Here is a 23,234-nt window from a genome sequence, read left to right as displayed (position 1 = left end):
TTTTAAAATTTTACGGAAGTATAATATAAAATTAAATTCCAACAAGTGTGTCTTCGGGTCACCTCGAGTAAATTCTTGGGCTACATAGTCAACTTACATGGCAACGAAGCCAACCTGGAAAAAATAAAGGCCATCTTAGATATGAGACCACCTCGTAAACTAAAAGAACTTCAGAGGCTGAATGGTCGGATAGCCGCTTTGAGTCATTTTATGTCTAAGTCAGCAGATCGCTGCCTACCTTTCTTTAAGGCCATAAAAAAAGTAAAGACTTTGAATGGACTACGGAGTGTTAGATCGCCTTCGATGAGCTAAAAAGACTTAGCTAGTACCGTGGTTCTGATCCGACACAAGGAAGGGGATATTTTAAAGCTATACCTCTCCGTGAGTGACGATGTGGTCAGTTCGATATTGATCAAAGATGTCGATCGGGTCCAACGACCCATCTACTATGTTAGCAAAGTTTTATCGGATGCTGAAACAAGGTATCCGGAGATCGAGAAACTGGCATACACGCTAGTCATAGTAGCTTACAAGCTTCGTCCATACTTCCAAACCCACACCATCGTCATCCTCACCAACAAGCCTCTGAGACAGATCCTACTCAAGTTCGAGGTGTCTGGCAGATTGACGAAGTGGGCTATCGAACTCAACGAGTACGACATCTGGTATGAACCTCAGATGGCAATTAAAGCCCAAGCCTTGGCCGATTTCGTGGTAGAATGTACGTTCAGTACTGCAACCCTCGATCTAAATGAGCTTGAGCACACGGTGGAAGCTTCAACCAGTGAGGCGCCAATCCCGGTTAGAGCTGGTCTGACATGGGACGAGGAGCCCTGGATCCTCCACTTTGACGGCTCGTCCAACCAACAAGGAAGCGGTGTGGGAATAATTTTGTATGGTCCAAGCGGGGTGAAGCTAGAATATGCACTCTGATTTGGGTTCACAGCATTGAACAACGAATCAGAATACGAAGCATTAGTCATCGGGCTCACTCTACCGAAGGAAGTGAAGGCTAAGCATCTTGTCATATGCAACGATTCCCAGCTCGTGGTCAACCAAGTCAGTGGTGAATATGAAGCCCGTGACCCCACCATGGTAGCTTATTTGGCCAAACTCAGGGAGATATTGCGCCTCTTCATCTCCTACTTCATCAGGTAGATATCGAGATCCAAGAACGCTGAGGCCGACGCCTTGTCCTGGTTAACTAGCACAAACAGCAACACCATGCGGACCATATATATAGAGGACTTACTTCGGCCTAGCATTTGGGGGGGGGGGGCAGAAGATGTCGCTCCCATAGCACAAGCAAAATTGAGCTGGATTGACCACCGTCCTGTGTATGCAGCCACCATTTTCTTGCGGTATTGACCCTTATGTCGAATCTCTTGCTGCCTCTATCCCTGCCATCCGTTTCATTGCTCTGCCTCAGGTCGATCCACCGTCGCCAGAAGTTTATACAAGTCCAGAAGGGTTTGCATCTCTGTTCACTGAAAGTTACAAACCACACGTTAGGAACGCTCTCACCCAACTTATATCGTCCGGTTCTGGTGCTGGTACGGTTCGAGTCGCTGGGTTGGTGATCGATTTCTTCTGCACCTCCATGATCGATGTAGCCAACGAGTTCGGCATCCCTTCGTGCTTGTTCTTCTCTTCTACCGCTGGCCTACTGGGTCTTATGCTCCACCTACCAACACTCGATACTCAGATTCCCACTGCCACCGAGTTTAAGGACGCGGACACTGAGTTAAAATTCCCAACCTTTGTCAACCCAGTTTCTCCATTCTCCTTGCCTAAGCCCATATGGAACAAGAACGAGGATGGCTATAAATGGTTCCTCTATCACTGTCGCAGGTTCAAGGAAACGAAGGGGATCATAATAAATACGTTTGACGAGCTTGAATCCCATGCCGTTAACTCGCTGCCTGATGGTCAAACACCGAAGGTTTATCCGGTGGGCCGTTACTTGACCTTGAGGGTCGGTCGTCGCACTCGCTGTCCCACCCCACCCAGTACAAGGAAATCATGAAATGGCTCGACGAACAGCCTCCGTCGTCGGTGGTGCTCCTGTGCTTCGGCAGCTTGGGCGGCTTTGACGAAGCTCAGGTAAAGGAGATAGCCATTGGCCTTGAGCGGAGTGGTCACCGGTTCTTGTGGTCTCTCCGTCAAGCAAGTAAGGAGAAGGGTATGATCATATCCGGTGCTTATCCGAATCCGGAGGAAGTTTTGCCTGATGGGTTCTTGGAACGAGCGGAGGGAAGAGGGATGATCCGTGGGTGGGCACCTCAGGTTAAGGTCCTGGCCCACCCAGCCATCGGAGGGTTCGTATCTCACTGCGGATGGAACTCGATACTGGAGAGTCTATGGCATGGTGTACCTCTGGCGACATGGCCACTCTATGGGGAGCAGCATCTAAATGCGTTTCAGTTGGTAAAGGAATTGGGGTTGGCGGTGGAGTTGAGGTTGGAATACAGGAACGGAGTGGAGTTGGCGAGTGCAGAGGAGGTGGAGAGAAGTATAAGGGCTCTGATGGTCGGTGACAGTGAGGTGAAAAGAAGGGTTAAAGAGATGGGAGAGAAGAGGAGCGGTTTTCATTGAAAGTGGGTCTTCATTTGCTTCATTAGGACGCCTGATTGAGGATCTGATGCACAACAACTGATGGGAGGAGAGCGGAGAAATCTCTGAAACAGTTCATTTTTTCAGTCGTCACTGTAGTTGGTTTCCACCTGATAAGAAGTGGATATGAGTCTTTATGTTTGACGTGGTTGAATTCAGGTTGTTTTTTTTGGTAAACGACTTCGTTGCAGAATGTTTTTAACACTTTTGGTGTTTTCACTAAGAAGTTCAGACTTCAGAGTCATATCAATATAACAGTAGGGGTGCAAATCGGGCGGGTTGAGGGTCAAGCAGCCCAACCGGTAAAGGTGCAAATCTTGGGTTCAGGCCTGGATCAACCCGAGGTCAAACCCAAATATGTCAATTCAAGTCCAACCCAAACTTAATCTAAAACATTTCTAGTCAGGCTCGCGTTGGGATTGACAAACATGATTCGAGAAAAAATTTTGGGTAAAATACAAAAAATTCCTCTGAAGTTTCTAACAATTATAAAAATCTCCCATATAGTTTCATTTTAACAAATAACTTTCTCTAAACTTTTGAGAAACTCAACAAAAACCTCACTTTGATTGATGCACCATTTTTTTCCAAATATCTATTCTATCCTTTTATAAATTATTTTACATACAAAATTATTGAAATAATCCCATTTTAACTCAACAAAAAACATATTTCAGTAATTTTGCCTGTAAAATTACTGAAATGATCATTAAAAGAGGTTTTTGTTGAATTAAAAATGGGGTTATTTCAGTAATTTTATATGTAAAATAATTTATAAAAGGGTAGAATGGATATTTGAAAAAAAAACTGGTGGATCAATCTAACATTTTCCGTTTAAGACAGTGATGGAATGGACGTTTTTGTTGAGTTTCTAAAAAATTCAGAAGAAATAGTTATTAAAATGAAACTATAGGAGATGTTTTTATGATTGTCAGAAGTTTCAGCGGAGATTTTTGTATTTTACCCAAAATTTGTTATAATCATTAATCTGGTGAAATTTATCAAAAGTCACCAAGGAGATATGACTATGGTAGATTGATAAAAGCCCTTCGTTAGCATACATTTTCTCTTTATTATATACAATTAGACCTATAAACATATTTTATTCAGAATATTTTATTAAAATCAAAGATATTTTATAAGTACCTTAAAAAGACAAAAAAAAAATACCTTCAAAAAACATATTGTATGAGATTGTGATACCATCAAAAACTTGGAAAGACCAGAATTGCTAAGATTAGAATAATAATTCTTTCCCAAGTTTGAGATTTCTATTTAAATATGAGGCACTTGGCTGCTTCTAGGAAAAATCTTTCACCATGAGTTAGTTGGAGTTGGACTTGTTCTCATGGGCCTCGGACTTGTTCTCATGGTTAGTAATATTACATCGTATTCTTTGGAACAGAGGTGTCTTGCAATAAAAAATCGTGTATACACCAGCCAGCCATACATCAAGAAGATCCCACTTGTATTCATCCCTTTACCCATCCTCTCTTTAGACTTGAAAACGAATGCTTTGAATTGGATTTGTGTAGAGTTTATCTGCACTTTCTATAACAAAATTGAGGCATCTTATTGGATTCGGATCTCAATTTATAGACCTGTAAAAAAATTAATAAACCTTAAAAAAGTATAAAACAACATTTATGCGAACTCAAACCCTATCCAATTAAATGTAATCTGAATTTGATTTATTTATAATCTGGTTAAATATGAATTCAACTCTACCCGCTCTGATAATATATATTCAAATATGCTTTTGTTTGCATAAAAATTTTGCATTGTGTCTATTAGTAAAGATAGTAAATGAATGTTGTATTTTAACTAAAAGAGTCACAGATCCAACCCTCGTGAAAATGATTTTTAATTCAAGATATACAATATTAATGTCATTTTTAATTAGGATATTTTGTAAAGCTATATTATTTAAATCATTTTTAGTTTAAGTTATTAATATTCAATATGCAAATTTGATCCAAATTCAACCTAAATCCATTGGATTCTGATCATTATGTTATTAAAAAAAAGGGTAAATTACAAAGACTCCCAATTCCCATGAGGTCAATGACAAAGATCCCTCTATACCTTAATTTACAACAAAAGACCCTCCTAACTTTGATGTTGTGACAAATACCCATTCCATTGTTAAGTCAAATGACGAAAGGCATTAAATTACCAAAATTACCCCACCAAACTTTCTCTATTTTCTTTTTCTTACCATTTTCTCTAAAAACCTAATCAACACGTAGTACCTATACAGGTTGTAAAATCCCAAATCCCGTACCCTACCCATGCCGTAACCCATCATTTTAGCAGAAAAACCCGCCCCATTGGGGAGGATAGGGGGCAGGTATCCCCGGGGAGGGTAAAAATTTCCATTCCTACTTTTTTCAGTTACTTGGAATGGGAATAGGTCCCGCCATTTGATTACAATACCTTGGGTGCTTCAACATAGCCTTCTTAGCCAAATAATTAAGCTTCGAGGCTAACTTTGGGGGGCAATGGTATTTGGGATAAAGTTTTTGGAGCTAAGCAAATCAAAAGGAAAAACATTTTAAGCCATAAAATTTTCTACCAAGTTGCTTATCAAAAGAAATTATTACAAGAAATTTGACTTCTAGCAACGAACATTAAATTGCCCATCGTTATATTTCATGTTTTAGCTACAGTTTTCTTGACCATAGCTAAAGTGTCGTAGCTATAATCCCATTTTCCCGTAGTGACTACAACTCTAGATTAAGCATTAAGGAGGTTCCTTTAAGGTATGTCTATCTTTGGGCTCAATTACATAGTATGCCGTTTGACTAGATGACTAATTCTAATTGGCTTAATTCTAGTTGTTTGACTGACAAGGTGTGTAATGTATTTGATGGAGGCCCATCTCACCATATGTGCGACAGTTCATAGGATAAGGGAGCTTGCAGGATAAGGATAATTCAAGAATTCAATATTATCCCATAATTCAAGAATTCAAGACCCATCAAAAATTCAAGAATTCAAGATAAATCAAGAATTCAAGAATTCAATATAAATCAAGAATTCAAGAATTCAAGATACATCCAGGTCCAAAACTCAAGGAAGTTCAAGATCCAAGGTAATTCCAAGAAGACAAGATAAATCATGCACCCAGGGAGATCGGACGGTGGAGATCAAGCCAAAGAAGAGTTCGATCCTATCAAGACCAAGATCAAGAAGAGTTCGATCCTAGCTGATTACATGTTTTGATATCTATCTTAGTTGTTCTTTCCTAGTTCTTCTACAATTTCCAGATGTACTATAAATGTTGCTCTTTCCAGGCTAATAGTCACTTCAGATTTTACACTTCAATTTTTGCCACCTTTTCTCTCTCTTCTAGAGAGTTTCGTTCTTGCTTCGCTAGAGGCTTGTGTTCACCCGGTGCTTGCATAGCCAACCCGGTTTCATTGCTTCCACGTTGCGTCAGGTGGTATCAGAGCAGGGAGTTTGCCCAGTCAGATGACCAACCAAGACGGTAACAGTCGCAACCCACCCCGTGACGAAGATTAGGGGTTCCCAGCTGTTTGGAGAGCAATTGAAGAGCAGCGCATGGTCACACGTAACATCGAACAACAGTTGGCAGAGATGGCTGAACAACTGGGAACCTTGTTACGGGAGATTGTTCCACGGAACCGGAAAAATCCACATCCAATCGAAGGAGATGACCACGACAGACCACCCGTCAACGCTACATCCTAACGTCTAGTTCTTGACAATGACAGTGATGATGAGTTAGAATTCGGTGGTGTTCTAGTTTTTCCCAACAACAACAGAAACGATAGGAGTTGGCACAATCAAGGTAATTTCAATCCCCGTAGGAATGATGATGAATTTAAACTCAAAGTAGATATTCCTACTTTTAGTGGGGATCTTGGCATAGAAGGAGTTCTAGATTGGATCATAGAAATCGATCATTTCTTCGAGTATATGGAAATCCCAGAAGAACGGAGAGTCAAACTAGTAGCCTTCTGAATAAAAGGAGGTGCATCCGTTTGGTGGGAACGCATGAGAGAGACCCGGATCAAAGAAGGAAGGGGTCATGTTCGAACCTGGAGACGCATGAAATAGTTAATCAGAGGTAGATTTTTACCCCCAGATTATGAACAGTACATGTTTGAATCATACCAACGGTGTGCGCAGGATTCCCATAGTGTTAATGAATATACATCTGAATTTTTAAGATTAGCTGAAAGAAATCAATTATCTGAAAGTGATAACCAGCAGGCAGCCCATTATCTGAGCGGTTTGAGACCGTCTATCAGAGATAAAATTGGTGTACAGATGGTTCTTAGTGTGTAGGAAGCAAGGAACCTATCCTTGAAAGCAGAATTGATGTTCCAAGAAAATGCTTGTAGTGATAATTATCGCTGGTACAGCGGGAGTGACAATAGACCGGCAACTATCGATAGGAACAAATCAGCTCCGGTAGTACAACATTCTCACCCGGAAAATACAGCTAACGCCGGTAAGGCCATCACAGGAGGACATACTCGAGGTAACCCTTCCAACTCTCCTAAACCCAGTAATCCCTATGCAAAGCCTACTCCTTTTAAATGCTTTAAATGTAATGAAGTTGGACATGGATCCAGTGACTATCCCAGAAGGAAGGCAATTAATATGGTGGAAAGGGAGGAGGAAGAAGATATGGAGGAGGAAGTATACTGCGGACCTGATGGAGAAGATGAAGAATGTCCATACGAACATGAAGAATATACATGTGTTGTGAGAAAATTAATGTTGTCCCAAAGAAATAAGGATACCTCTCAAAGGCACAGATTGTTTCGTACTAGATGTACTGTCAAGGGTAAATTATTTGATTTAATTATTGATAGTGGCAATCAAGAAAATATTATTTGTAGGGATGTAATACAAAAATTACAACTACTTCCTGAAAACATCCAAACCCATACACAATTGGGTGGATTAAGGAAGGAGGTGGCGTACGGGTGGAGGAAGGTGCAAAGTACCTTTTTCTATTAGTAAGTATAATGATGAAGTATATTGTGATATTATAGACATGGATACTTTCCATATTTTGTTAAGTAGGCCTTGGAAATTTGATACAGATGCAAGGCACATGGGTAGGAAGAATACCTACCGACTTGAAAAAGAAGGTATACGCTACACTTTGTTACCCATGGTTGAAAAGAGTGTTCCTAAGGCCCCAAAAGCAAATGAAAAAAATTTCCTTACTATTACCCATCATCATGCTGAATTTGTAAAAGAATGTAAGGATAACCGTGAAGTACATTTGTTAGTAGTAAAGAGAGAAAATATGAATGAGACCCTGGAGGAAAATAAAATTCCAATGGAAGTGCAGGGACTATTTGATGAATTCCATGATGTAGCTCCAGAGGAATTACCAAATGAACTCCCACCCATGAGAGATATACAGCATCATATTGACTTTGTTCTAGGTGCTAGTCTACATAACCTCCTACATTATAGGATGAGTCCTAAGGAGAATAAAAATTTACTGGAAAAGGTAGAAGAATTATTGAAAAAAGGACACATTCAAGTCAGTATGAGTCCTTGTGCAGTACCAACTTTGCTAACACCCAAGAAGGATGGCAGTTGGAGAATGTGTGTTGACAGCAGGGCCATTAATAAAATTACTATTGGCTACAAATTCCCCATTCCTAGGCTGGACGACATGCTAAATCAGCTTAATGGAGTCGTGGTTTTCTCAAAATCGATCTCAAGAGTGGCTATCATCAAATCAGAATCCACCCCGGAGATAAATGGAAGACAACCTTCAAGACTAGAGATGGCCTGTCCGAATGGTTAGTCATGCTCTTTGGACTAACCAATGCACCCAGCACTTTCATGAGGCTAATGAACCAGGTACTACGTCCCTTTACTGGTAAATTTGTTGTAGTATATTTTGATAATATTTTAATTTATAGAAGATCTATAACTGAGCATATTGGACATATTAGGGAGGTCCTCAAAGCATTAAGGGAAAATAAATTATATGCTAATTTGAATAAATGCACATTTATGAGTGATAATTTGTAATTCCTGGGATTCATTATGAGCAAGGAAGGAATTAAAGTAGATGAAGAAAAGGTGAAAGCCATTAGGGAGTGGCCGACCCCATCAAATGTCACAGGTGTAAGACGTTTCCATGGGTTAGCAACTTTCTGCATGTGATTTATTAAGCATTTTAGCAGTATTGTAGCTCCCATCACTGAATGTTTGAAAAATGGAAAATTTCAATGGGGAGAAGAGCAAGAGCAAAGTTTTGCTCTCATAAAAGAAAAGTTATGGTACTGCTCCTGTCCTTGCTTTACCAGATTTTGATAAATTATTTGAAATTGAATGTGACGCCAGTGGAGTTGGCATAGGGACTGTATTGTCCCAAGAAAAGAGACCCATTGCGTTCTTTAGTGAAAATTTATGTGAATCCAGGAGAAAGTGGTCCACTTATGACAAAGAGTTCTATGATGTGGTGAGAGCCTTGAAAACATGGGAACACTATTTAATTGCAAAAGAATCTGTTCTTTATACTGACCACTAGGCCTTAAAGTATCTAAGTGGGCAGAAACAATCAAGAAGTGATTTGCATGCAAGATGGTCTACTTTCCTTGACAAATTCCCCTACAAAATTGTGTATAAGGCTAGACAACAAAATAAAGTGGCTGATGCCCTTAGCAGACGTATAGCCCTCATCAAGACCCTCAGTATTGAGATTGTGGGTTTTGAGTGCCTAAAAGACCTATACACCCAAGATGAGGACTTCCGACGGATATGGGAGAAATGTATGAATCGAAAGCCAGTAGATGATTTCTACATTTATGATTGACTCCTTATGAAAGGGGAACAGTTGTGCATCCCTTGCACCTCCCTCCGCGAAAAGAGCACAAAGGATCTGCATGGGGGTGGATTAGCAAGACACCTGGGAAGGGACAAGACAATCGAAGTAGTTAAGGGGCGTTATTATTGGTCGAAATTAAGAAGGGATGTGTCCACTTTTGTGAGTAGATGCTATATTTGTTAGACAGCTAAAGGACAAACCAAAATATCGGTCTCTACATGTCTTTGCTTGTTCCTACTGCAATATGGGAAGACTTGTCCATGGATTTTGTGCTAGGCTTGCCAAAAACCCAAAGAAATATGGACTCTGTCTTCATAGTGGTTGGCAGGTTCTCTAAGATGGCTCACTTCCTTCCATGCAAGAAAACAGTAGATGCATCAGTGAAAGCCAAATTATTTTTCCGGGAGGTTGTCCGTTTACATGGGGTACCCAAGACTATCACATCAGATCGAGATACATAGTTTTTTAAGTCACTTTTGGATGACCCTGTGGAGGTTATTTGACTCATCACTAAATTTTAGTAGTACAGCCCACCCGCAAACGGACGGACAGACAGAAGTGGTGAATCAAACCCTTGGTAATTTAATTCGCAGTATCTGTCGGGAGAGACTGAAACAATGGGATTTCGCCATAGCACAGGCCGAGTTCGCATATAATAATGCAGTCCACAACTCTACAGGTAGGTCTCCATTCTCCATTGTCTACATGAAGATTCCTAATCATGCACTGGACTTAGTGAAGCTACCCAGGATGCCTGGTGTCAGTAACTCCGCAGAACAAATGGCAAACCAGATCCAATCCGTCCAAGAAGCCATGAAGCAGAAACTGGAACAAACCAATGCCAAGTACAAGTTGGCAGCAAACAAGCATCGTCGGCACCAAGTATTTGACGTCGATGATGAAGTTATGGTATTCTTGAGGAAGGAAAGGATTCCCATGGGAAAGTACAACAAGTTGCAACCTCGGAAGTACGGTCCCTACAAAATCATAAAGAAGATCAACGACAATGCCTATGTAGTGGACCTACCAGATCATATGGGTATCTCTAAGACATTTAACGTGGCTGATCTTCATTGCTACCTACCAGAGATGACACTTGCATATCCTAGCTATGACTCGAGGTCGAGTTCTTTCCAAGCGGGGGAGAATGATGGAGGCCCATCCCTTCATGGAGGCCCATCTCACCATATGGGTGGCAGTTCATAGGATGAGGGAGCTTGAAGGGTAAGGATAATTCAAGAATTCAAGACCCATCAAGAATTCAAGAATTCAAGATCCATCAAGAATTCAAGAATTCAAGATACAAACAGGTCCAAGACTCAAGGAAGTTCAAGATCCAAGGTAATTCCAAGAAGACAGGATAAGTCATGCACCCAGGGAGATTGGACGGTGGAGAACAAGCCAAAGAAGAGTTCGATCCTATCAAGACCAAGATCAAGAAGAGTTCGATCCTAGCTGATTACATGTTTTGATATCTATCTTAGTTGTTCTTTCCTAGTTTTTCTACAATTTCCAGATGTACTATAAATGTTGCTCTTTCCAAGCTAATAGACACTTCAAATTTTACACTTCAATTTTTGCCACCTTTTCTCTCTCTTCTAGAGAGTTTCGTTCTTGCTTCGCTAGAAGCTCGTGTTTGCCCGGTGCTTGCATAGCCAGCCCGGTTTCATTGCTTCCACACTGCATTAGTATTGTTGTGTGAATCCTACTATGGGCATGAATCCTAACAACAAGAGAGATGGATGAGGAGAGAAGTAAGAAAGAAAGAAATAGAATAGAATGGATGGGCGACAACATAACTTCCAATCAGCCCTAAAGTAGGACTTATATTAACTTCATATTGTTACATGAATGCACATAAATACCCTTGATTAGTGAGGCTTCAACTTGGGCCAGGTTGGCCCAAACCTAATCCTAACCTAACCCGAAAAAGTTGGGTTGGATTGGGTCGAGTTGATGTTCGGGTTAAAGTTGAAATTCATGAACCCAACTTTATTCTGGGTTGGGTTAGGGTTGACTCCTTAGCCAACCCGACCCAATCCGAACCCGACTCTTTAGTACATGTAATATATAAATATATGTTATATGTAATATATATAATATACATTCATTTGTTTAGATGCATGATATTTGTATAGCCCTCACTACATAGTATCATGTATTTCTTTTAAGATAATCACTTCACTTAATCCTAATCAGAAAGACTAAAACCTTAATAACATTATTTTATGTTTTTTTGAAAATTTTATTCTTCATCTCCTCTATGTTGTTTGCCACCCAAGAAAGATCTATCGTAAGCCGTAACTCATAAGAAACTATAATCATTTCTAACACTTATTTTTCTGAATTTTGTACCAAAAGAACAAAAAAAAAAAAACATCAACAAATAAATACTAATGAAACATAGGATTAATATATGTAGTGAAAGTTGAGTTAAGATTTAAAATCGAGAAATTCTATAAGGTTTTAAGGGTGGGAAGAGGTTTGGGTTGGGCCCAACCCGAGCCCAACCCAACCCGAAATTGACTTCAGGCTGGGTTGGGTTGGGTTAGGATTGAAGGAATTTAGTTAGGGTTAGGGTTGGATTGGTCGGGTTGGATTAGGGTTAGGGTTGGGTTAGGATTGAAGGAATTTAGTTAGGGTTAGGGTTGGATTGGTCGGGTTGGATTAGGGTTAGGGTTGGGTTGGGGTTTAGAACTCAGGATTGGGCTAGGGTTGACCTCAACCCAACCTAACCCGGCCCGACTTGCAGCCCTATTAATTAGCAATGACTTGAAAGCTAATAACATAAAACTAAGATAGGCCTAATAACTTTAGGCCCACTAATACACTTAAAACATAAGCATAAGAATATAGGGCCATGCATGTGACCACTTATAACAACACTCCCCTCAACCCGAGCTTAAATGTTTATCATGCCCAAATTGTAAAGTAATATATGAAACTTTGTTGAAGGTAAACTTTTGGTTAGAACATCAACTAGTTATATCTTTGATGGTATGAATAGGAAATACAAAGTTCACCAGAGTCAATCCTTCCTCAAATGAAGTATTCATCCAATATTGATTGCAACCTTGTTGTTACAATATAATTTGAGATGACTAGCCACTTTTATCCCTAATTCAATAAGAATTTTTCAAAGCCACAACAATTTTTGTAACACCATAGGCCATTACCCTATAGTTCTGCACTTGATCTTGCAAGAACACTCTATTTATTGCTTCTCCATAAACCAACTTCCCACCAACAAATAACAAGGCAGTGGAGGCAGCACAGTTCGCCGCTCTTCAACAACAGCAGCAGCTCCGAGGAGAGAATTCCAGTAGGCAGAGAAAGAATCCCAATGCTCCCTCCCTCGATCGCCTGCACTCATTTACCCGCCACCACGTCCGGTACAGTACTTGTTCTTCATTAATACAAACATATAGAACACAGAAACACACATGCTCATCACTATTCACACACACACTTTTCAAATTTGATAAATTGGATATAAATCCATATAAATATCCACAAATAATTATATAGATTATTTCATTCTTTAAAGGATGGTTTGGATTAACAAAACCATACCATTTGCTTGCAACGAAATCAACCTTAACTATCTAGTTCTCATTTTCTTTTCATCTTTTTCTTTTTATACTGTTAATAGGTACTATTGACAAGAATGCATTTGATATGGATTTATAGAGTCCATCTTTCTCTATGCATTTCTATGTCGGGGTCGATGCTTTTTATTGTCTTCTTCTTATTCTGCATTTAAATTCCTCTCATGTTGTTGCTTGCTTTTGAAAGCTCCTTACTATTGAAGAAATCTTGCAGTAGTTGTTGCACTTTGAGAATTCTAGTCAACCCGCCAACAAGGACGATGTCATCCATCCGGCTCTTGTCGATCTGAGTCTTGGAGGTAGAGTTGTTCCCTTAACGTCATCACCCCTGAAAGCTCCTCTATTGGTGGAGTTGTCCCTTAATGTTATCACCGCTGAATGGTAGTTTGGACATTTAAAAAATTTTAAACAGTTAAATGATAATTTTTTTTGAAGTTTAACTAATAGAATGCTAATGGAAGGGGTTTTTGTTGCATATATATATATATATATATATATATATATATATATATATATATATGGGGTCTTTGCCACGGGCCCCATAATACAGGGGGTCTTTGTAGTTTACCCAAAAAAATATTGATACTGGAAGGAAATAGCACCCTTGGTTACAAACTTTTTCTTGGAAATAGGATCATTACACTTATAGACTTTTTGTCTAGGAGAATATCCAAGGAAAATTGTTGGAGGGAGATTCAAATTTACAAGAATCTCTCTGCTCCCTCTCTTGTTTTTTGTCATTTCATCCCTTAAATAACTCATTGTCCCACATTGCTTGGGAAAGGAGTGGGAGTGGAGTATATTTGTAGTTTTGCTCCCTCTCTTGTTTTTTGTCATTTCATTCCTTGAATGACTCATTGTCCCACATTGCTTGGGAAAGGAGTGGGAGTGGAGTATATTTGTAGTTTTGCTCCCTCTATGGGTAGGGACCCATAGGAGGAGAGGACTATAAATGTTCCATGCATGTGAGGGGGGCATGGAGGTGCTACTCACACGTGTGCATGTGCGTTTTTCTTCTCGTGTCTCTTCGAATAGGTGCATTGCTCGGAAGAGTCTCCTGTCCGAAAGGATACATTTATAAGAAGAGTGTTGGCCGACTCAGTCTATACACACACACACACAATTTTTCGACATTCTTATTTTCTCTAAGAAATCTGAGCAACAATCTTCAGTGGTTCATGGAGGTCTGGTAAGCGAGTGCATGCCTACCAATGGCCTGTGGGCTATTTTATCTTGGCGACCAGTTTGCGATCACCCGGCTGCACCATAGGGGGCAAATACGATTTTAAGGAGAGTAACCAAGTGGTAGGACTCAGCCCTCCATCTTCTTGTAATTCCTAGTTTCGAGTTCCTGCAACAACTTCACATCACTACAACTTCGGTTTGGAAAGCAATTACTGATAAATTTCATCTGCTCTCTTTACTATTATTACAATATTCTTAAAATCATACTTATGGAACCTATCTCTACTAACCCCTTCATGAGGAACCAGATACTGTCAAAAGTTTCCAATTTCTCTAAAATTGAACCCTTAAATGGAACCAACTACAAGTGTTGGAGACAATACTTGTTGTTTGCCTTAGAGCAGTTAGGGGTAGCTTTCACTTTGACTGAACCGAACCCATTAAACATGGAGGAACCAACCCATTATGTTGTTGTAGAACATTAGACTACGGCCGACCACCTCTACACCAACCATATCCTAAACTGCTTGTCTAATGAACTGTACAATGTTTATTCTTCCTATAATTATACCTATAAAATCTGGAATGCATTGGACACTAAGTATGCTCTAGAAAATGCCGAAAACAAGAAACATTTCATTGCCAACTTCCTATACTTCGCCATGAAAGAAGACATGGACATGTCTACTCAAATAGACGAGTTCTAGGTTCTTGTGGGGGAACTTGCAAAGGAAGGCATAGTACTGTTAGATGAATTCATTGTCGGCTCTCTCATAAAAAAACTACCATTGCCACATACATGGAATGGTTTCAAGACAAGCACAAGAGGAAGGACACTACTTTGGACCAAATAGCAGTCCAAATTAAGATTGAAGAAAAGAACAGAAAGAAAGATGATGACCAGTTTTCCAAAACCAATCTGGTGGAGGAAAAGACTACAAAATTCAAAAAAAAAAAACTTGAATGTGAAAAATGATCAGAAATTCAAAAAACAACAAAAGAAAGGAAATTGCTATGTATATGTAGCAAACCCGGACATTACAAGGACTGCCGGTACCGAAAGAAGGACTCTGGGAAACCAAAAGTCAATTTGATTGAGGATGTTATCGTAGTAGTGGTAACTGAGGTAAACTTAGTTGATAAATCGAAAGAGTGGGCACTGGACACTGGTGCTACCAAGCACATATGTGGGGACCGTAATTCCTTATATGAGTATACAACTCTGTTAGAAGGAGAGCAAGTTTTCATGAGTAACTCACAAACTTTGAAGGTCATTGGCAAAAGAAAGGTGCTCTTGAAACTGACTTTAGGAAAAATCATAATGCTGAATGATGTACTACTGCATGTGTCAGAAATTTGACGGAACTTGGTATCGGGAGAACTCCTCAACAAAGTAGGACTGAATCTCACATTTGAAACAGACAACGCCGTGTTGACTAACAATAATGTATTTATTAGAAAATGGTACAATGTTGATGGATTATTTATACTGAACATCTCCGATATTATTATGAATAAAACTGCTTCTTCTTCTGTTTACATTGTTGGATCTTTTGATATTTGGCATGTTAGACTAGGACATCGTAGTGCTCCTTATTTAGAACGATTATGTAGATTAGGAGTTTTGAATGTTCCTATAATTTTACAAATGAAAAATGCCAAGTATGTGTAGAAGAAAAATTTACTAAGAAATCTCATAAAAGTGTACAAAGAGAAATTGAATTACTACAACTTATTCACAATGATCTAGGAGACTTTAAATGTCATGAAACTAGAGGAAGAAAAAGATACTATATAACATTTACAGATGACTTCTCTAGATATGCAAAAGTAGTTCTACTTAGATCAAAAGATGAGGCTAATCAAACTTTCATAAACTACAAAACTAAAGTAGAAAATCAATTAGGAAAGAAAATAAAAAGACTTAGAACAGATAAATGAACTGAGTATGATGGGCAAATCATTAGAAAATTCTTTGAAGAAAATGAAATCATACATGAAATTACAACTCCCTATCAATCTGAATCTAATAAAGTTGCATAAAGACTTAACGAAACACTAAAAGAAATGATGAATACAATGTTAATTAGTTTAGGTACACCTCTGAATTTGTGGGGGGAAGCAATCCTAACGGTTTGCCACTTATATAATAGAATACCACCTAAGAAGAAAAGACATATTCCCTTTGAACTTTGACATAACAGAAAAACTAGTTTGAACTATCTAAAAATTTGGGGCTACCTAGCAAATGTTGTAATACCTGAACCTAAAAAAAAAGAAATTAAGACCGAAAACCTGTGAGTGTGTTCATTGATTATGAACAAAATAGTGCGGTTTATCAATTCCTTGTAATTAAAGTAATTGAAAATATTGTCAAAAATAACACAATAATAGAGTCTCAAGATGCAGAATTCTTTGAACACATCTTCCCTTGGAGAAAAGAAACATTAAATAGGGAACATTCTCAAAATCAAGTTAGAAACCAACAATAAGTGAGTGCTCAAGGAATCAGTAGTTCACTTAGGAAAGACAGACTTAAGGAGAAGTAAAAAGCAAAGAAGAAAAATAAATTTGGGTGACAGAATGTTTACATTTTTTGTGGACAATGACCCAATGACCTATCAGGAAACTGTAACTTCACCTGATGCAATATTTTGGAAAGAAGTCATAAAAAGTGAAATATACTCCTTAGTCACTAATCACACTTGGGAATTTGTAGATCTCATGTGGAACTAAGGCACAATGGTTAAATTCCTGATAGCACAATGGTTAAATTCAATGCCAGGTTAATTGCTAAGGGGTTTAGACAAATGAAAGATGTAGACTTCTTTAACACCTACTCCTTGGTTGCAAGATTAACAACAATTAAGTTTTGTTTGCTATAGCATCGATTTACAAATTGGTAGTTCATCAAATGGATATGAAAACAACTTTCTTAAATGGAGAATTAGAGGAAAAAATTTATATTAAACAACTTGAAGGCTACATAATGGTAGGACAAGAAAATAAAGTATGTAAATTAATTAAGTCTCTGTAAGGCTTAAAACAAGTTCCCAAACAATGTCATGAAAAAATTGATAATGTGTTAGTAACTAGTGGATATAGCATAAATGATCTGATAGATGTATCTATAGAAAATTTGAAAATAATACAGGAGTCATGATCAGTCTATATATTGATGATATGCTAATAATGGGAACTAATCTAGAGAAACAAAACAATTTCTAATATCCAAGTTTGATACCAAGGACTTAGGTGAAGCTGATGTAATCTTGGGGATTAAAATTCATAAAGAACAATAAAACTTTATTTTCTTCCAATCACATTATGTAGAGAGTATTCTTAGAAAATTTGGACACTATGATTGTAAACCGGTTAAAACACTTCTTGACTGTAGTATTCACTTAAAAAAAATGTAGGAGAATCTGTTTCACAAAAGAAATATGCAAGTATAATTGGATCTGTATCTTACTTAATGAACTATAAAAGACCAGATATAGCTATAATTATGGAAAAATTAAGTCAGCATACTCATAATCTCGGAAATAAACATTGGGAAGCTTTAGTAAGATTATTAAAATATTTAAAAGGAACCATAAACTTTGATTTATATTACTCAGATTTTCCTCCTGTTTTAGAAGGCTTTACTGATGCGAATTTGATTTCAGATTCAACTGATAGTACTTGCACCAGTGGACATGTGTTTACTCTAGGTGGATGAGCAATATTGTAGAAATCGGTAAAGCAATCATGCAAAACAAGTTCAACAATGGAAGCCAAATTCATTGCACTAGATTGGCGTGGTCCAAGGTAGAGTGGCTAAGGAACTTGCTGGCAGATATACCACTTTGGTCGCGACCGGTTTTGTAAGGTCTGAAAAGAACCTTGTAGATTCATTAACCAAACCACAAATTTCTAAAGTGGTTTATAAGGCATCGGTAGGAATGGAATTGAAGTCCGTTACAAAGTCATTAGTGATGGACACCCAACCTATGTGAAAGGAGATCATTGGAATTAGGTTGAATGGGTAAAAATGAATCACTAGATGACTTAGGAAAGTACTATCATTTATGTCCCATTTTAGATGCCGAGGAAAGATAGTTCTCACTGCAAATTGAGGAGGTTGAGCATAAGGCTCTTAATCAGTTAGGAACAATGTGAGTAGTGCACACTAATAACTGACCTAAGTGAATGTGAAATGTAGCCACTTCTAAGAAAGATCTAGGGCTGACTCTCAAAAACACTCATGATTCCAAGAGGGGAATAAGGCTGAAATGTTCCAAAACAAAAAAACCACTAAAGAATTAGTGAATTGAGTTGGTTGGCCGATTAGCTAGTTACGACAATGAGGAAAGGTTGAAGGAGTCTAACGCCACCCGTACTTTGTAGCATAGCCTGTCATACCTAAGTGTTGATTGAAGTTTAAAGGACATCACCATGAATATTTTTTTCACTGTGATGCTCAGATTGTTCGATTTTCTTGTAATTTTTAACCTTTGTAGGAGATTGTTGGAGGGAGATTCAAATTTACAAGAATCTCTCTCCTCCCTCTCTTGTTTTTTGTCATTTTTTCCCTTGAATGACTCCTTGTCCCACACTGCTTGAGAAATGAGTGGGAGTGGAGTATATTTATAGTTTTGCTCCCTCTATGAGTTGAGACCCATAGGAGGAGAGGATTATAGATATTCTATGCATGTGAGAGGAGGGGGAGGGGGGTTGGGGGTGCTTTTCACAGGCGCACGCCAAGCCGGGTCGGGGCGAGGGCACGGATGCGTGTGCGTGTGCATGTATGCACGTCGCACCAAATCTTTTTGGTCTAACCAAATTACACATTTTCTTTTTTAAATTGAGTCTTTTCAATTTCGAATTTAATTTCAAATTAAAACATTTTCTTCTTGTGTCTCTTCGGATAGGTGCACTGTTTTAAAGAGTCTCCTGTCTGAAAGGACATATCTATGTCCATTTGGATATGAGAGCACTCTATAAGAAGAGTGTTGGCCGACCTAGTCTACACACATACACACACACACACAACATTTTTCAACATTCTTGTTTTCTTTGAGAAATCTGAACAACAATCTTCAGTGGTTGGTTGAGGTCTAATAAGCGAGTCACACCTACCAGTGGCCTGTGGGTTGTTTTATCTTGGCAATCGATTTGCGATCACCCGGCTACACCATAGGGGGCAAATACAATTTTAAAGAGAGTGACCAAGTAGCACAACTCATCCCCACATCTTCTTGTAATTCCCAGTTTCGAGTTCCTGCAACAACTTCACATCACTTCAACTTTGATTTGGAAAACGATTATCGATAAGTTCCATTTGCTCTCTTTACTATTATTACAACAAAAACACTACAAATAAGTCTAGGATCTAATTTGTTTATTTAGGATTCTTAACATGTATGAAATGGACACATCCAAAGACTTTAGGCAAGGGAAAGTCATCCTGTGTATGACACAAGATAGAGTATGAGGTTATCATGGCCAATGCACTAGATGGCATTCAATTTGTTAAAAAGGAGGCTATAAGAACTGCCTAAAACCAAAACTCTTGGGCATTTGACGTTGAAATAACAATGCCTGAGTAGTCTCCAACAAATGTTTATTCTAGAGCTTAGAAATCCCATTTTGTTTAGGAGTACGAGCACAAGAAGACTAATGTAGAACACTAGCTTATTCTAAAAACACATTTAAGGAACTTAAAAGTATTCTACTATATTGTCTAAGAAAAATTAATTATATTATTTTTTGTTTGCCAAATTGAGTTTTAGTTATATTATAGAATGCCATTGTTGTTTCTTGGTACTTATATACTATTTTTAATAAATAATACACTCCATTTACGCAAATTTCATTACCTAAAATGGGATATGTGGTTCAACATTGTTTTGACATCTCATAAACATTCTCAAACTAAATTTTAACTCAAAATTGATTAAAACAATTTTAGAAACAACTCTTTTAACAAAGAAAAAGACATGACCTAGTTTAACATGCTACAAATGCACCCCAGTTAGTGACTCTTTGTCCTCACAACCATTGGAAGCAGATGACTATAGAGCTGAATTGATATCTACATCAAAAGAAAAAGGCACTCAACTCCATGACTGCTCCTAATCATTTTTCTTGTGATTTTGTCCTAAAAGATACAATGAGTAAGGAAAAAGAATATACTACAATTCAAGTTCTTAGTAATTTGGATTATGCAAAAGATTAAAATCAAATATAGGAACATGGAACACAGACTTAAAGGAGAAATCATCTGTGTGTGTGTATGAATAATAGGACAATTGGTCAGGTCCCCTTGCCTCTACCACAGGCCATTATGAAAATTTTCCTTTTATTTTTTCTCTTTATTTAGGGTGGGAGGGGTCATGGAGCAGGTCAACTTGAATTCAAGGCACCAACATAGTAGGTGGCCAAGGTGACTCAAGAGAGACTAGAGATAATGGTAATGAAATCACAAACGATGCTTAGTTTTGAAACCAAGTAGCATAAACTCTTACAGGAAATCTCTTAAAAATCAATATAGATGGAGACCTCATCAATAAAAGCCAATGTTTTGAACCTGTCATTAACCCATTAGTCAAACTATTCAAATTATCACCAAGCCATGATTCAAGGTCTAATTTTTCTAAAAATTGTTTACCTAGTCAAAACTGTTTGATTCAAGTATTTGAACCATTTCCACATTCAACCTAGTCACTTGGTCATGGATTGCATACTAAATAAATGTACAAACTCCAAAAGGCGGTGTTGTTCCTTATTTAGATTTCATCTTCACAAATTTGATCCCTAAATTGTCCTCAATCTGATTTATGTTTTCAGGTAACTTACTAGTTGAGATTGTTGGGTATATCCAAATCTGATCCAATAATGTAAACCCAATATTTGATCTAGGACCTGTAAACTGGTGTTTTTGTAAATTCCTGCATGCTCATAAACAAGTAAGAAACGATGGAAGCAAGATCTACAACAATGTTTGTCCCAGGATTTTTTGTCTTGCAGAGGGTGAACAGCTTGAGATTCAATTTTTTCTTAAAAACTATATCAAAAGTATGTTTAACTTGGAATCCATATATTAATCTTTTTTAAGAGGGACCAAAAAGGTCTATGGACAAAAAAGCATGACTGAGCTTCCACACTGATAAGACTGCTAGCATGGGTCCAATCCCTAATCAATCCAAAAGAAGAATTAATTAAAACTTCTACTGAACTCTTTTTGTGTTCAAAACTCTGGCTATTTCTTTCAAGCCATGTAGCCCAAAATATAGCCAAAGGGATTACAGCCCAAACTGCTCTGCCCCTCTTACTCATGTTCTGAACATGACACTACCCCCCACCCCACCCACCCCCACCAAGAGATCTGCAACTGAATAAGGAATGCACCCTTGCCACTGAATTACACTAAGGTAGTGGTTCCACAGCCTGATGGTGAAATTACAATGGAACAGATGATTAGAAGTCCCCTGCTATTCTTCAAATAAAGGGCAGCAATATTATCTAGGTCCATTCCCGTTCTCAGCATGCAATCCTTGGACAAGCACTTGTTCAACACCACCAACCATTAACCTTTGAGGGGGCCACAGTTCCCCAATTCTGCTTATTAAATCTTTTATCATAAGTAAGGCTTTTCCAGATGGCAGGAAGGGGGGGCTCCTATAAGACATTTGAGAAGCTCTATTTGCAGCATTTGCTAATAAATAACAACATGCAAAAATGTATAAGTAAATTACAATATATGGATTCCAAGTTCAATTCATTTTACCTTTGAATATGCAGCTCATTTTACCTTTGTAAATTGTCTTCCCAGTTCAATTCATTCAAAAGAATGAAAATAAAAAAGAGAAATAAAATTCTTTTCTACCTCCCATCTTAACAAACTCATACCACACTAAAGTTGATTTTTGTTACCATCCACAATTCTACATAGACTAATACCCTTCATTTTAAGGATGATTGGTTTTCACTATCTTTGAATAAATAATACTCTTGGAAAATAACTTGACTAGCCAAAATGAGGGTGACAAAAAAATGCTCTGTCAGGTAATAGACCTGATAATGTTTTTATTTTGAGTTATCTAATAAACATGATAACGTTAATCTGTAATCTATTAAACAAACTGAACAATGTTGCTAGTTGACTGCAAAAGCAATATCAGGTAATAGACCTTGAATCCCCACACCATTCCAACATGCTATTTTATCGGACAACGCTGACAATATGTCATATCACCACGGACAGGCTTCCTCTGGACCATGCCAATGACTTGCATAGAATGATCTTCAAAAATAATTCCAAATGCAACTCCATTTACACAAATCAAAACTAGTTCCTAATCTATTTAAGTTTTCCATTTATGTAAAGTAGAATGAAAGCCAAGTATGTAGAAATTTGGCATAAAATAAAGTAACAGATATAACTATTAAAAAAAGAATGAAAACTATCAATTTCATACACATTAAAGTCCACATGCTTGATTCACTTGGATACCAATGTTTGAAAATTCTCTATCTGATTTACTTGCAAGAGGAAATGCAATTGTGCAAACAGACAAGACTTGTATTGAGGATCATATCCCCTGATCTGTTTACTTGTTGTATGAGAAAGCACTAACAAGACTTTCAGATGAGCAATAATGGGGCTGGCTCTTCTTTGGAGAGACCTTATGCCCAAGCATTAAGTGAGAACCCGAACTGAGACCAATAATATTGCATCCCATTAAACCTAAATCTTCAAGAACAGAAATTGTCGCATTCATGACATTTACCTTCTCCCCAACCAAAAGTCTTCCATATTTCTTTTTGGTCCCTTCAATCTTCAACATGTGTTAAGTAGTCCTATGTCATTGATAAAACTAACCTCACAAATCAGAGCTTTGAACTCCAAATAAGTATATCTATAATCTGTTATAATCCACAACAGTTCAAAATCCTCCATTACCATCATTAGTGATTGATGCTCCAAAACATTCATCCACGGAACCATGAAG

The 23,234-nt window shown here is 38.1% G+C and overlaps 1 protein-coding gene across 1 annotated transcript; it reads left to right on the top strand.

Annotated features, from left to right (window-relative positions):
* The first annotated feature begins 391 nt into the window (after window positions 1-391).
* Window positions 392-10,651, top strand: LOC148846593 (anthocyanidin 3-O-glucosyltransferase 2-like). Its single transcript, XM_088955983.1, is given in 6 exon segments — window positions 392-396; window positions 483-801; window positions 1,346-1,949; window positions 1,952-2,579; window positions 2,581-2,649; window positions 10,483-10,651. Coding segments are annotated over 6 exon segments (1,794 nt in total).
* Window positions 10,652-23,234: the final 12,583 nt, after the last annotated feature.

The sequence above is a fragment of the Nelumbo lutea genome, chromosome 7 (genome assembly GCF_056320005.1).
Source record: "Nelumbo lutea isolate HS-2025 chromosome 7, American lotus-T2T, whole genome shotgun sequence".
NCBI classification, from domain to species: Eukaryota; Viridiplantae; Streptophyta; class Magnoliopsida; order Proteales; family Nelumbonaceae; genus Nelumbo; species Nelumbo lutea.
Note: the sequence above shows the minus strand (reverse complement) of the source record. Positions and strands in the feature narration are given on the sequence as shown.